Here is a 13,215-nt window from a genome sequence, read left to right as displayed (position 1 = left end):
TATATTTTATCTTGCGTGTTTGTAGTGCCTTCACCAATCTCTACATTTTTGGAGCATAAGTTAGGAGAAGTCTTGATAGAGTTGTATTTCCGAGCCATTTTGAGATTCGTTCCGCTTGTCTGGCTGCCCTGAGAATCTGTTCCTTCTGACGATACTGTGCACATGCGGCCAGTACATCTCTAGGGTGTGCCACTGGCTCTGATTTCCTCGGACCCACTCTATGGATCCTGTCCAGGGGAATCCCAACCTCCTCATCCTTCCCTAGAAGGTCTCTGAATATGCTTGTGATTGCATCCTTTAGGTCAGGGTCTCCGACCGATTCGAGAAGATTTCTGACGCGTATGGATTTCTGATGCCTAGGTTAGCCCTCTGAGACCTGTTTTCCAAGTCTTCACACTGTATTTTAAGATGAGTGGTTCTAGCCAAGTGTTCCATGACTTCGTCCGATTGCTTATTGTCTTCTGTTAGTTCCTGAATCGTTCATTTGCATCAGTCCTCTCTCCCAGTGATGTCGGAGCTTTTTTTTTTAACTCTGTTGCCATCAGCTTGATCTCCGTTGTGAAGGCAGTAAACTGCGTTTGCAACGAAGCCGTAAAAGTCCCTTGAAAAAGGTCTGCTTTGGCACCTGCCATATTTGTGCTGGCCTAGGAGGTTGGGGTGTCCTGGGAGTGTAGATTTCTTTTTGGTTCCCGGCATAGATTGTCTCCAATGGCGGGAGCACCCCAATGCGTCCACTTCGGTATTCCTAAAGGGGGAGCTACCACATTGGTTATGGCCAGCAGTTTTCTCGGGGGAGGGGGATGCCGCCTCCAGCTCACTTGATCGATCCCATCAAAATGAAAGCCCCCCCCCCCCGCGCCCCACCTGAAGCCTAACACTGGATCCCACACTCACCTGCCGTGCCTGTAGCTGGGTCTCCAGCAGTGTTGTGCTCATATTTGGGGGGGTGCTGTATTTATAAGCCTTTCAGCGGTGCCAGGCAGCTTCCCATGAGACGTGCTCCTGATGCTCCTTGGCTGATGAGTTTGGTGCCTTGCTTCTTGAACCTTTCTTCCACTGCGATCGCTGCTGCCGGTGAGCCCATCCAAAATAACGGGCAACTGGGCGGCACTCTCCTACCGCATTCTGGGAGAGAGGAGAGCTGCCAGTCAAGTCTTTATGATTCGGCGCCGAAGCAGGGCGCGGTCTCATGGACACTTACTTTGTCCCTGCAGCTGTACTCCAGGGCTGCAGCACAGAAGTACTGTCCTTGTCCTTTCAATGATTAACGAGCGGGCCGACCCCGGGACCTCGCTGCCTCCCCTCAGTGTTCTGCAAATCTTCAGCGGTTTCTGCGATTTTCACAGGGGGTTGGGGGCTGGGTGGACCAGCCAGCTGTCCCACTCATGAGGGCCCCGTGCTCCTGGGTGGGGGCCTCGATATCACTACCTTGGCAGGCCCAACGGCACCTTCCAATGCCACCGGCTCTGTGGACACCGTGCCCCAGGGTATAATTCTCCTTAAATGTGGGGGCCGATGAGCTGCTTCAATCCTGGATGGGCCGTGCTGCAGATTAGATCCGGGACGGAGATCACGCACACACGTCTCTAGTGCACGGTGGCCATCTTGCAATCCTTGATAGCGCTTCTCTTTGCTATGGTAACATTATACCAGTTACTTCTACTGATGCGAAGATTGCTAACAATACAGATCGTATGACTAACTCCAGTACTGGCATGAAAAAGATCACCTAAAGCATGAAGATTGCCAGCAATGCCAGAACTGAGTCGAGGTGGCCATCAGGAGCCATGAAGAATGGCACAGAGGAGGAACGGTATAGACTTTGCGGGGAACTGTCCTGAGAAACACAAACTTAACAAAGGATTTCGAGAACCAGAGCAGCATACCACCACAAATGACAGTCCAGCACAGGAAGTTAAAAGAAGATGCAGAGGATACAGTGGGAAAGCCGAGAGCAGTCCACACCCAAAGACAAGAGGCCAACGATTTGAGTCCTTGGCCTGGTGTTGCAGAGTGGGTCAAGTACGTGACTGAGCATAGACGGTGGCGCAACCTCCTGGGAGGTGGACCGAGCGGTCCAGTAATGGCACCTAAACCGATCCAGAAGAAGGTATGCGTAGCAAGAGCAGCAGAAGCCGGAGATGCCTGTGCAGCCCAGCTAGCACACACAAGCATCCAGGAAAAACCAGCCAAGAGTCCGGAGCTAAAGAAGGAAACTGGCACATCACAGGGACCGGTAGGGGCTTGGAGGTGCAGGAGAGAGAAACCATATGGGAAACAATAAGAATCCCTTTCCTCGTGGCAGTACTTGTGAAGAGAGTCAACCAAGGGAGGTGAAGCCTACATTGTCATCTTCCTCGTGGCAGTACTTGGCAGGGGAATTTGCCAAGTGGCCCTGACCAGAAAGGGGGAGCAAACAGGGCCTGGGACCCAAATAAGTATATGGTGAACATCAGAGGGAGGAACCCTCCAAACAGTAGTAAAGAAAGGACCACTGACCGGCTAAGGAGAGCCTGGGACTGTTGTAAAGGTTAGATAAGAAGACTGGAAGGGAGCAATCCCCCTGACCTCAACTGGAACTTTGTTGAAACTAATACCCAAGGGAAAGGAGTCATTCCCCCCTGGACACATTTGGAACTTTGGGGAAACCATTATCCAGGGGAAGGGAGCGATTTCTTTATTCCACCCCTCGACCCAGCTTGAACATTACTAGAGAAGCCAGGGGAAGGAAGTCATTCATCCTGGCCACATCTTGCACTGTGCATAAACCCAAGACCAGGGATTGTAGTTCTGAAGAGACTTTCTTGGACACCAGGACAAGGGAGTAATTCTCCTGGTGAGAACTTTACTTTTCATTACAACTCTAGTTGTAGTGTAAGGGACAGAAGTAGGGTTTTGACTCCACACTGTGGCTTTTTCAGTTTACCGACATTCCGACAGATCATTTGGTCTGTTTTGAGGCAGGGAACCCTCTCTTAGAGTTAGTGATAGCTAGGTGTTTGAATTCAATAAAGTCTTTGCCAACCACCATTACACTTCATGTAGGTTACCTTCTTCTGCACCCTTGCAGTACCCACAAAAGAAAGGCTTTCCACGCTGCTTTCTCCTCATTTTGATCAGTTGTTATCCCAGCCCATTCTTTAAGCCAGAGCTACTTAGAATTTGAAGTATGTTAATAACTATCGACCACTTCACTGCTTCATAGAATTTGTTTTTGAGAGACAGTAATGCCATTTTTATTCCTGAAAATGTGGAATTCTTTCCATTTTAGAACGACAACGTGCCCATATTTTTTTTCCATAAAGTTCAGGTTGCGTTAGTTTCCTCGCTTCTGAGCGTGTGATATTCTTGATGAGTTAGGGAAGAGACTTCGAATAGGCAGGCACTGAAGGCACTTCACATCCCATTGCTCCTGACAGAAAGCAGATCTGTGACCTACATGTTATGAAGATCTTTGCAGTGGCTGCTCTAGCTAGGCTATTTTGCCTATATCTTCTGTGTCCCGCAGGTTGCATAGATCTCTGCAACCAAGTGTTTAACACTGGGAGAGGGATCCCTTGCTCTGCATTTTTTTCTGTCGATCTCTGCAGCCACTGCTAAATTTCCACTGAGTGATCTGTAACTCCCCATTAATGTTTTAGCCATCTACACTGCCCAGTGACAAATCGTACTCTTTTGCCTTGCTTGATACAACACCATCAACCGTTGGTCATCTCCAGCTTTATAGTTGTGCTTACATTACCACTTTGTTTATTTATAGTAAATGGACATTTATGAAACTAAAGATAAACTGCCCCTCTAATGTATTCCTTTTCAGGTCTTAAACTGTATGTGGTCTAGGTTTCTTTCCTCTGAGGCTTGAAGGCTGGTACCTTAGCATGCACATGTCCAAATAGTCAGAATAAAGTACACACCCCACTAGGGAATGAGACCAGGAGAGTAATTGCAAGCAAAACTCTGCTGACGGAGAGCACTCTGCCAAAAGATACACGGGTAGCTCATTAAGCAGACACTAAGCGTCATAGATTACATCATGTATAGGTGGAGCACATTTGATTGGCTATGCACGTATACTAATCCCAGCTCCATAAGGGATGCCTGGATTCAATTGGCTGCTGTTTCTCCATCAGTTACAGTGCACGTGATCAGCTGGGATCATCGTCACAGGGTGAGGGTCGGTTGAGGTTCACACAGATGACAATTGTATTGAGCTAAACTAAACTGACATTGGCATGCAAAGCATAATGGCCGGCATAAACCATTGCATCAAAGGGTGCCGTTTAAGGCAAATATATGTACTTTTAACCTATTCTTTTATGGGGGCATGGGGCAGGGGTCTTTCTCCGGGTGCCTTATCAGAAGGCTCGATCTTCGATGTGTGGTCCTTGGAGCTTCACGATTTCAAGTTCATGGGGGACCGATGTTAGTTCTAGATGTGAATATATGACCATTCAGTATTGGGTATATGGTGGGCACCTGAGGGTGGTCAAGGGACGGGTCTGTTGAGCAGATGCATTCAAAGGGAATAGGGGGCATGAGGCCAGTGGACCTTAGCTTGGCAGGAAGGGGGTGGAAAGGGCATGAATCGGTCAGCAGAGATGGATGGGGCTCTGGGTCTGGAGCAGGCCTTGGTCTCACATTCTGCGATGATCACATTCTGTCATTGCATGATACTTGCTAATTACAACAATGAATGGCCGATTTTCCGTGACCTGATTCGCGCAGAACTAAAAGGGGTGGAGGTGGCGGAGGCTGGCTGTGCGCGGCGCAGGGAGAGTGAACATTTCAACAGGGTGGCAGAGGGCCTAGGAAAAGATGGCGTTTGAAATGGCACAAAATGGAGTTCAACCCACAAACACTTTTACATACGTATATCCAAGATGGGTGGTGCAAATATGTACAGGAGGGGCGGGGGGTGTCGCCCCCCACCCCCCTTGGCTCATACAACATTTACCTGGTGCGGGAATGGTGCAGGGGGTAGGATATACCACCCCCCCAACAGGCTGTATGTATGTGCATGCGCACACGTGTGAACAGTGGGAGTTTTTATTTCGATTAAGGTTTTAGAAATGTAAATGGTTGTTATAAAAAGGTTTATAGAAATGTATTCTATAAATGTTGGGAATGCTAACATTAATACCAACATTGGTAGTACCTTAACTCACCTTTTTGTTTTGGAGTGTAATGTTTTCATTTGTTTATATATTGCTGTGCATATGCGAATGTTTGTAGCATGTACATTGTTTGTGACTTTTTAGTACGTTTTCTTTTTGTGGCAGACTTTGTTTAAGTATGGGTGTATGTTTTTATGTTCTGTAAATGTATGTGTATTGGGACTGTTTGAATTGCAGTATGCGTTTAGAGTGTAGTGTACTTCTGCTATGTACCTCGGTACATTTCTAGTGTAAGCTGTAAAGGTGTACATTGTCAGGGTAAGTTGTGGTTCAATGTTATGTTTAGTGTTAAATTCTAGTTTAAACTAAACATTCCCAGTATTATGTAGACACATTTTCTTTTGTGTGATTTGTATCGGAGTTATGTTGACCAATTAGTGTTTTTGTTACAGTGGATCTCATCAGTTTCAAGGTATGTTTTTCACTTAAACTAAATTGATTTCATGTTTGTTTTCCTTCTGTCCCTCGTGTTGCAAATGCCAGGGTTCTATGTGGTTTAGTCTCCATAGCTTGATTGTAGCCCATCACTGACTTTTTGCCCATTGCTTTAATTGGAGGGGTGGGAGTCTGCCCCCCCTATCAATATATCCAATATGCTGCAGTTATCAGTTTACCATGATCAAAATGTACACTATAACTACTGCGGATCATTTCAACAAAATCTTATTTTATTTTGCTGTATATTCTTTGTATTTTGTCCCAGGCCCCCAACTGCATGTTGGGTGCTGCAGCCATGTTGTGCTTTTCATGAAATATGTTTAATTTCATAAAGTTTTCCCTTTAATTTATTACTCCTTATATGCTAAAATACATGGTTGAATAGGGGTGTGTACATAGGGGTGTATTACTAGATCGGGGGGCTATGGATGTTTTTGCACGGCTTGTATTTTTATTAAATGTATATAGCATTTTTTTTCCCGCTAAAAGCTCCAATACAGAAACCATAGAAAACAGTACAATAAAAATGAACAATGGACACCAGATTAAAATCGGAAGGAGGGGGTGAGACTTAGTTGTTAAGAGTGCAGATAGAAGTTGAGCTTTGAGATAAAACTGTAAAATACAAAATGGAGGAGGGAGGGAGTTCAATGTTTTGGGTCAAGAAGGACATGGGGGGCGGAAACGAAAACAAGAGGTTTAGAAACAGAAGGAACTGACTCGCAATAGAGCGAGATAAGCAAAGAGGCAAAGGGGGGCGAGACCATGGATGCACTTAGACAATCAAGAGAAAATGATAAAGAAGACTCAAAAGGGAGAAGAGACATCAAAACTAAGGAGCGTGTGATCGAGGAGAGGAGAAAAGAAGGCAAACGGAAGAGTTAAAGATGGAGTGAAGCGGAAGAAGATGGGAAGCAGGACGAGCAAGAGGAGAGATGAACAATCAATACGAGAGAAGAACAAACAGGAAAGAAGCATAGTAGCATGAAAAAGATGAGTAACGCTTACCTCATAAACTCTGCGGGAGCACTTCTCTGGAAAATCTGGTTGTACTATTCTTAGTGTGCGTTGTTAATCTGTGTAGTCTGGTTATCTAAGAAGAAACGTTCAGCAATCCTCAATATGCTAGTCTAATGCACCAATTCAGGAATTAGCTCTCTAACTCTTCAGGGGTCGTTACCTGTGGTTATTTGTTGGTGAGCTCTCCATCCTGCTTCTACGCAGGGGCGCTTGTTCTGAAGAATGGAGATGAAATGTAATTTTCTGAAGGGAGTAAGGACTGCTAGTATGCGTGATATGAGAGGGAGAGCTAATTAGGACAAGGTAGGAGTTGGAAACTACCCCTGGCAAGAATAGCACCATTAAAGCCGTTCCATTAACAATTGACGTGCATGAACACCTAATCTTCCCAAACCCAACAACTGAGGAACCACTATATGTGCATGTGGACAAGTGGCCAGAACAATGTTTACTGCTGAGAAAATGTATTGTCCTTTTTTACATGAAACTCTAGCTTTATGCGTAATGTGCTGTATGCTAACTAGTGGATAAAACTTCCAACCGCTAACAATATGACCCTCGTTAGTTCTGCTGACTGGAAGAAATTGTACACCCAATATAAGACTACTCAAAACTTTGTCACGGATTGCAGCACTTCATAGCGTGTGTGAAGGCTAACTGACAGGGAACAACTTATTACGGCTGCCACAAAAACAAGGTAACTCAACTGACTGGAAAATGAACGCTAAAACAAGTGCGCAAACAACATTAACAGCCAATACTTGTGATAAATGTTGGTTGACAAGACGACGAGCTTCAAACAGCTGAGGGAGATTCAACGAAAATATTCCGCTTACCGCGGCAAAAGTGCTGAGGCAGATATGAAGGCAACTTCCGAGAATGCTGACTAAAACCGAACACAATGGAATACTGTGGAAATGACTGGGAAGTACATGGCTAACTTCAGGGAAACTATGGAACTACGGTAAGGAGATTTCAAGAATGGGCTGAGGAAAACTGTGACTGGAACTGGCACCGCGGTAAGCGTACACTGCGAAGCAGACGACGCGAAGCGCGGAGCAGGTGCGGGAGGGGCTTATATATGCAGCGAGTGTGAAGCACTAGACCATAACTATCACTTCCCATAGGACCACTACGCCGCCATTTTAGGTAATGAGGAAGTGTCTTTTGCCGTATAGCCTAGACATGGTTTTTTCCTTGTTACAGACCAAGTATGATAAGCCATGGTCCACAAATTCTTAGAGGCTAATCTAGGGGCATGACCCATGCTCATGACAATAAGGTCATGCGCGACAAATCTTAAAAGCATAACGAGATCGAGCAATAGAAGAGATGTTTAGGAAAGCAAGGTGTCAAAGATTATGCCCGAGTTACGAGCACATGAAGAAAGAGGGGGGGGGGAGAGGGAAGGAGAAACTGGGGGCCATTTAAACTGGGGGCATTGTAATGGCAGGAAAGAATACAACCTCAATTTTCGAAGGATTAAGATGGAGAAAATGTTAAAACATCCAGCTTTGAACTGCATAGAGGCAGTTAGAGTGTAAAGTGTCTTCAAAAGAAGAGAGTAAAGAAAATGAGGGTATCAGCAGAAGATGAAACTAAAGATGAAATAAGAGCAGAAAGAGGGACAGTGTCGAGCAATAAGAGCAGGGGACCAAGAACAGACCCCTGATGGACACCATAAGAGGATGAGAGCGGGCAGTGTGCCCAGCCCATGTTGCAGAATAAGACCGCTGGGAAAGCGTGGAACCATTTGAGATTCAAGCCTGATAAACCAAGAGTGGTAAGGGAGGAAATGAGAAGGGAGTGGTCACAGTATCGAATGCTGCAGAAAAATCCATAAGGATAAGGGAGCATTTAGAATGACTAACTGTAAGAAGAGCATTCGAGACATGAAAAGGGGCAGTTTCAGTGAAGAGGAGGCAGAAGAGAATGAAGATTGAGATGGGCAGAAATTTGTGAATAATCCGCATGCTCAAGATGGAAAAAGAGAAATTGGCCAAGAAGTTAGCGGGATAGAGGGCTCCAGAGATGGTTTCTTCAAGATCAGGAGATTGAGTGCTTGCTTAAAGAGAGAAGAAAAGCAAGAATTAATGAGGTAAGATAAGAGACGATGAGGAGGCATTTGGGAAAAATTAGAAGGAAGAGGATTGGAAGGTGAAGCAGTCGGGTGAGCACAAGAGAGCAGAATTGTGAAGGTCAAAAAGTAGAGAAGAGGATGGTGAGCAAGGGGGTGGGATTACAGGAGAAGGACAAACCGGGGTAGGAGAAGAAAAGTAAGATCAGAAAGTAGCTACTTTAGATGTAAAGTAGTTTGCCAAGTCAGAAGATTAAAGATGAGAGCGGGTTTAGGGTACAGAATTGTGTAAAATGACGAGGATGATGGGAGGGGAAATTGTGAGTTCGAAAAGTATGAAAGAAGGGAACTTGCAGCATCATGAGAGAAGAAAGCGGGAATAGAACAGAGAGAGGAATGAAGTAGAGAAAGAAATGGGGCACTATATTTTTCATTCTGTTTTTCCCTCTGCTTTATATATATCGCAAGGATACATTTGTGTTTTTTATTTATTGTGCTCCAGGCACCACTGTAGTATTTGAACTGTGCTGTGGCTTGTCCGGAGAGTGGCGTATGGTTTCAATTGCCATGTGAGAATTAACAAAAGGGATAGCAAAGGTGGAAGAAGGGTTACATCTGTACAGGTAAAAGATTGCCAACATCTTGAAGTTTAAAGCAGACAATGTCAAGCTATGTGGTGGTCGAAATGATTTTCATTTTCTTAACCCTCTGTGGAAATTTCAGTGCAAACATTCTGTCGGCAATCATTTTTGGCATCAACATTTTGCATGAGTGTTACAATCGTTCTAGATCGTAAGCTTCCATAGAATAGAACAGTTACAGAGGAAACCTATTTTCAATTTAATGTGCGAGTGTTGTGTAACCTTCCCTATACTGCAGTGACCGTTGCAATAGACCTAATTCAAACAAACTCTCCTCTTGTCCCTTTTTGATTGGCCTATCCAGTCCTTGTTTTATTCTCACTTTTAATTCCCTTTATTCCCACTATAAAATGGATCTAAAAGTCACACTGCAGAGAAAAAATCATGGCTAGACAAGAATCTCTCAGATAAAATGGAAGTACCAGAGCTCTCTGGACAACAGCTACTGGTGGCAGGCTTGGATCACCTCTACCCACATTTCCTACCATGCTGTAGCACAGTACGCTCTTACCCTCCGGTTCTGTATCGAGGGGCTAGGATGTGGAGATCCTAAACCTTTTTTCATTGTGAAGCCTGGTATTGAGGGGCGTGCAGGGTCAAGGCCATTTTCATGGAGTTAGGTTGTGTAGTGAGAGGCAGGCTGATGGAAGGAAGCGGAGATGAGGTTGAGGGAGTGAGCCAGGACGCACACCTGAAAGAGTGCAGAAAAAGAAAGGGGGGAGCGTGACCTGATGTTACATCGGAGCTTAGAGGGGATGAGAGTAGCATGCACTGTGAGCTATAGAATACACCATCCATCAGTCTGTTTCTCACAAAGAGGCTTGAACTATGATTCCTGTAGCGAAACCTAGAAAAATGAATGTATGTATGAATGAATGAGGGGCAGAGTAATGCATGTAGGAGTCTGACTTCCACGGCTATGCACAGACAGACGAGCTATATCGATTAGCTGGTGAAACCCAGGCCAAGTCTGAGGCGTCACTCATGAGTGAGTGAAAGAGTGATACTTGATGGAACCAGAAATGCACAGTTCCATACGAGATGCTATTCGGAATTACATTGATTTTAAAAAATTGAAAATTTCAAAGAACTCTTGAGAAGTAACGTATTTTGGGTCCCAGAGTACACTGGCCTGTTAAGAGGCTGAAGGCTCAATTTCTCGCAAAACAGTGGGGGGGAGGGGGGGCTCATTAACGTACAATTGAATGTGGTGTCACCAGAAATTAGCTCAAGGTGCCCTCTGAAAAAAGTGGGGGGGGCTTCGCCCACCTGCATGTACCCTCGACTTGAGCCCTGGGCTAAACAAACAAAGCAAGCCAAGTCAAGGAAATAGGATGAAAATATACAGATGAATGTGAAGCATCACGCCTATAAAGTGCGCACATTTCCGAAATGCAGTCATTGAAGACAGTCCTCACAAAACATATGAACTGTGCATTTGACTAAATGGAAGCGTCAGTGAAATGTCTATGAAGTGCTTATTTGTCTAAAATGCCTTCGAAAGTATGAATTCTGTTTCACCAAGATTCCCCCAAGGTCGAAGGGTGAGTAAATCCCAACTGTATTGAAAGGATTCAGATCAATCTATACATGGAAAGCAACGTTTGTTCGAGACTGGTGAAGTATTGCAAGTTCAGCACAGTAAAGGTAACCGTTGCCAACAGCAGTGTTGTATAGAAGATAAACCTCATGCAAAGGACATTCTATGGGTCCAATGGAAGCCAAGCTTATTGTGGATTACAAAGTGGCATCTGCTGAGGACGAGAACTGGATTCTGGGAAAGCTGGAACCAAGAGACTGAACACTGTAAAATGTGACTGGAAACGCAAGTTCATTGTGTAACGAAGAGTTGCAGACAGTGAGTGCTTGGTGTGGAACTGGGAAACTGGGGGCGGCAAGGAGGACCCTTCAATCCCCAAGCAAAATATGTTGTAGAATTGAGCATCATGTTCCATATAAACGTGCTTTCAATAAAATCCTTAACTTTTACATGTAGTCCTTCTCTAGTGTTTAGCAAGAACCAGTCCATTACACACGCTCTCCCCATATAAGAGTACAGACATGATGCACACAAAGGGAAAACTTGCATAAACCATGGTGGTGCATCCCAGAGTACAACGCTAAGCAGGGGCATCCCATGAAACAGTTTGTACAGCTTTTAGGTCGTTGTTTGTATTTCTATTTCTCTGATTTGTGCTCTTTGCAGGATCTTGCCTTTTCATTTCAGTTGTCCTATAATCCATCTCTGTGGTCTCCCTGTTGAAAAATTCAAACCATGCTGCGTTTTATTTCTTGGACTAATTACTTCCTATGTCACTGAAAATGACAACACACTTGTGTGTGTTTTTTGTTTTATGGTTAATGTGTTTGTTACCACAATCGAATAAACTTGTCTTGAAAATGGAATAAACTTGGCTTGAGACTTGTTAATCAAGATAAAAATGTAATGATTTAAACATGCTAATTTTAAATATATTTGGGCAGTACTGTGTATTAGAGTACCAGTAGGTAGCAATTGGATCATATAAACCTACCTATCGTACTAAAATACAGGTATCGGGCATCCATCGCTCTCAGTAGGCAAAGCAGTCGCATAACCGTCGCCATCAACCTAGTGCTAGTGCAGGAGACCTCCCTCTCTGTGCATTCACTTTTGCTTCTGTGGACACAGATCCTTCACCGCATTGATAACTCCTTTCTAATTGGGACACACCCGCAAGCCCTGGTCTTCCCTGCTCTGCACCGACCCCTCTGTGCATAACTCGCACCCTGTAAGCTTTAACATTCAATAAAACCCCTGGATTCTCAATGTGAACCTTTCTTCCCTTCTCCTTTAGGCCACAGAAGTGAAGGTGAACACTGTCGACTTCAACCAGGAGTTTGTGGCTCGGATGATCCCTAAACTGGAATGGGGAGCGCTGGTGGAGGTGGCAGACAGTGTACGTACGTATACGGGTCATGTAGGGTGACTAACTTTCAAGTATCCTTTTGCAGGACTGTTTAGATGCTGGTAATAAACGTTGCTAAAGTGAACAACGTCCGCGGACAGCTCCAAATTCATTCGTCCAGGTAATGACTGTTCCACACCAGACAAATAACAAACGCCAGTCTCGCAAATTACAAGGTAACTCCATGCGTTTTCTAAAAGATTCAAGAGGAAATCCATGGCTGTCCCCTTGACCTAAACAATATTTGACGGCATTACAATACCTCTGTCCAGTAGTTTGCTACACCTCCCTATTTCCATGCCTTCCTCATTCATAACCTTAGCATAAATAGGACACGCCCAACCAACCCAGCCCAACCAGGCACAAAATAGATTGCTTAATTAGTATAGTCACCTGTGCTCTTATAATTGCCCTTACCAATATTCTGCTTGTTTTATGAAATCGGGGTTGGTCCAGACTGTCTACGCACTTTAAGAAATGACAACATATGTAAGGAGCCTGCAGGCTGGACAAATGGCTGGTCTATTTCATGCAACCCTAGTGGAGGCAAAGTCCATACAATTGTAATTGTAATGCTGTAGCCAAAGCTTCTGGTTCAATGGGATATTTCCTGACCATGCTCAAAATTGGAAACGCATTAAACACAAGACCTCACTTGGGTCTTTCCACTTTTCGTCCTGTCCCTCTTGTATCTCTCGCCAGCTTTCAGGCCAACACCTGTTATCTGTTCTTGGACATGTGCTAAAGTCTGGATATTTCATTTCATAAAACTTTATTTCTATCTGGCAGATCAGAAAAGTTGCATACAAAAATCAGCACATGAAACAGTCTGCAGTAAGTAAAATGAATGATAATAGGGTAAAACCAAAAGAGGAAAAAGGTTTAAAATGTAAGCGATTAATTATCCAGAACTAAAA

The 13,215-nt window shown here is 44.6% G+C and overlaps 1 protein-coding gene across 1 annotated transcript in view; it reads left to right on the top strand.

The window, feature by feature from the left end:
• TRMT112 (tRNA methyltransferase activator subunit 11-2) overlaps nt 1-13,215 on the top strand; it is a 92,239-nt gene that overhangs the window by 15,877 nt on the left and 63,147 nt on the right. The window contains exon 2 of the mRNA XM_069645147.1: nt 12,188-12,289. Within this exon, the coding sequence (XP_069501248.1) occupies nt 12,188-12,289 (102 nt within the window). The remainder of the gene's footprint in view (nt 1-12,187; nt 12,290-13,215) is intronic.

This window comes from Ambystoma mexicanum, chromosome 2p (assembly GCF_040938575.1).
Source record: "Ambystoma mexicanum isolate Mex_15411 chromosome 2p, UKY_AmexF1_1, whole genome shotgun sequence".
NCBI classification, from domain to species: domain Eukaryota; kingdom Metazoa; phylum Chordata; class Amphibia; order Caudata; family Ambystomatidae; genus Ambystoma; species Ambystoma mexicanum.
Note: the sequence above shows the minus strand (reverse complement) of the source record. Positions and strands in the feature narration are given on the sequence as shown.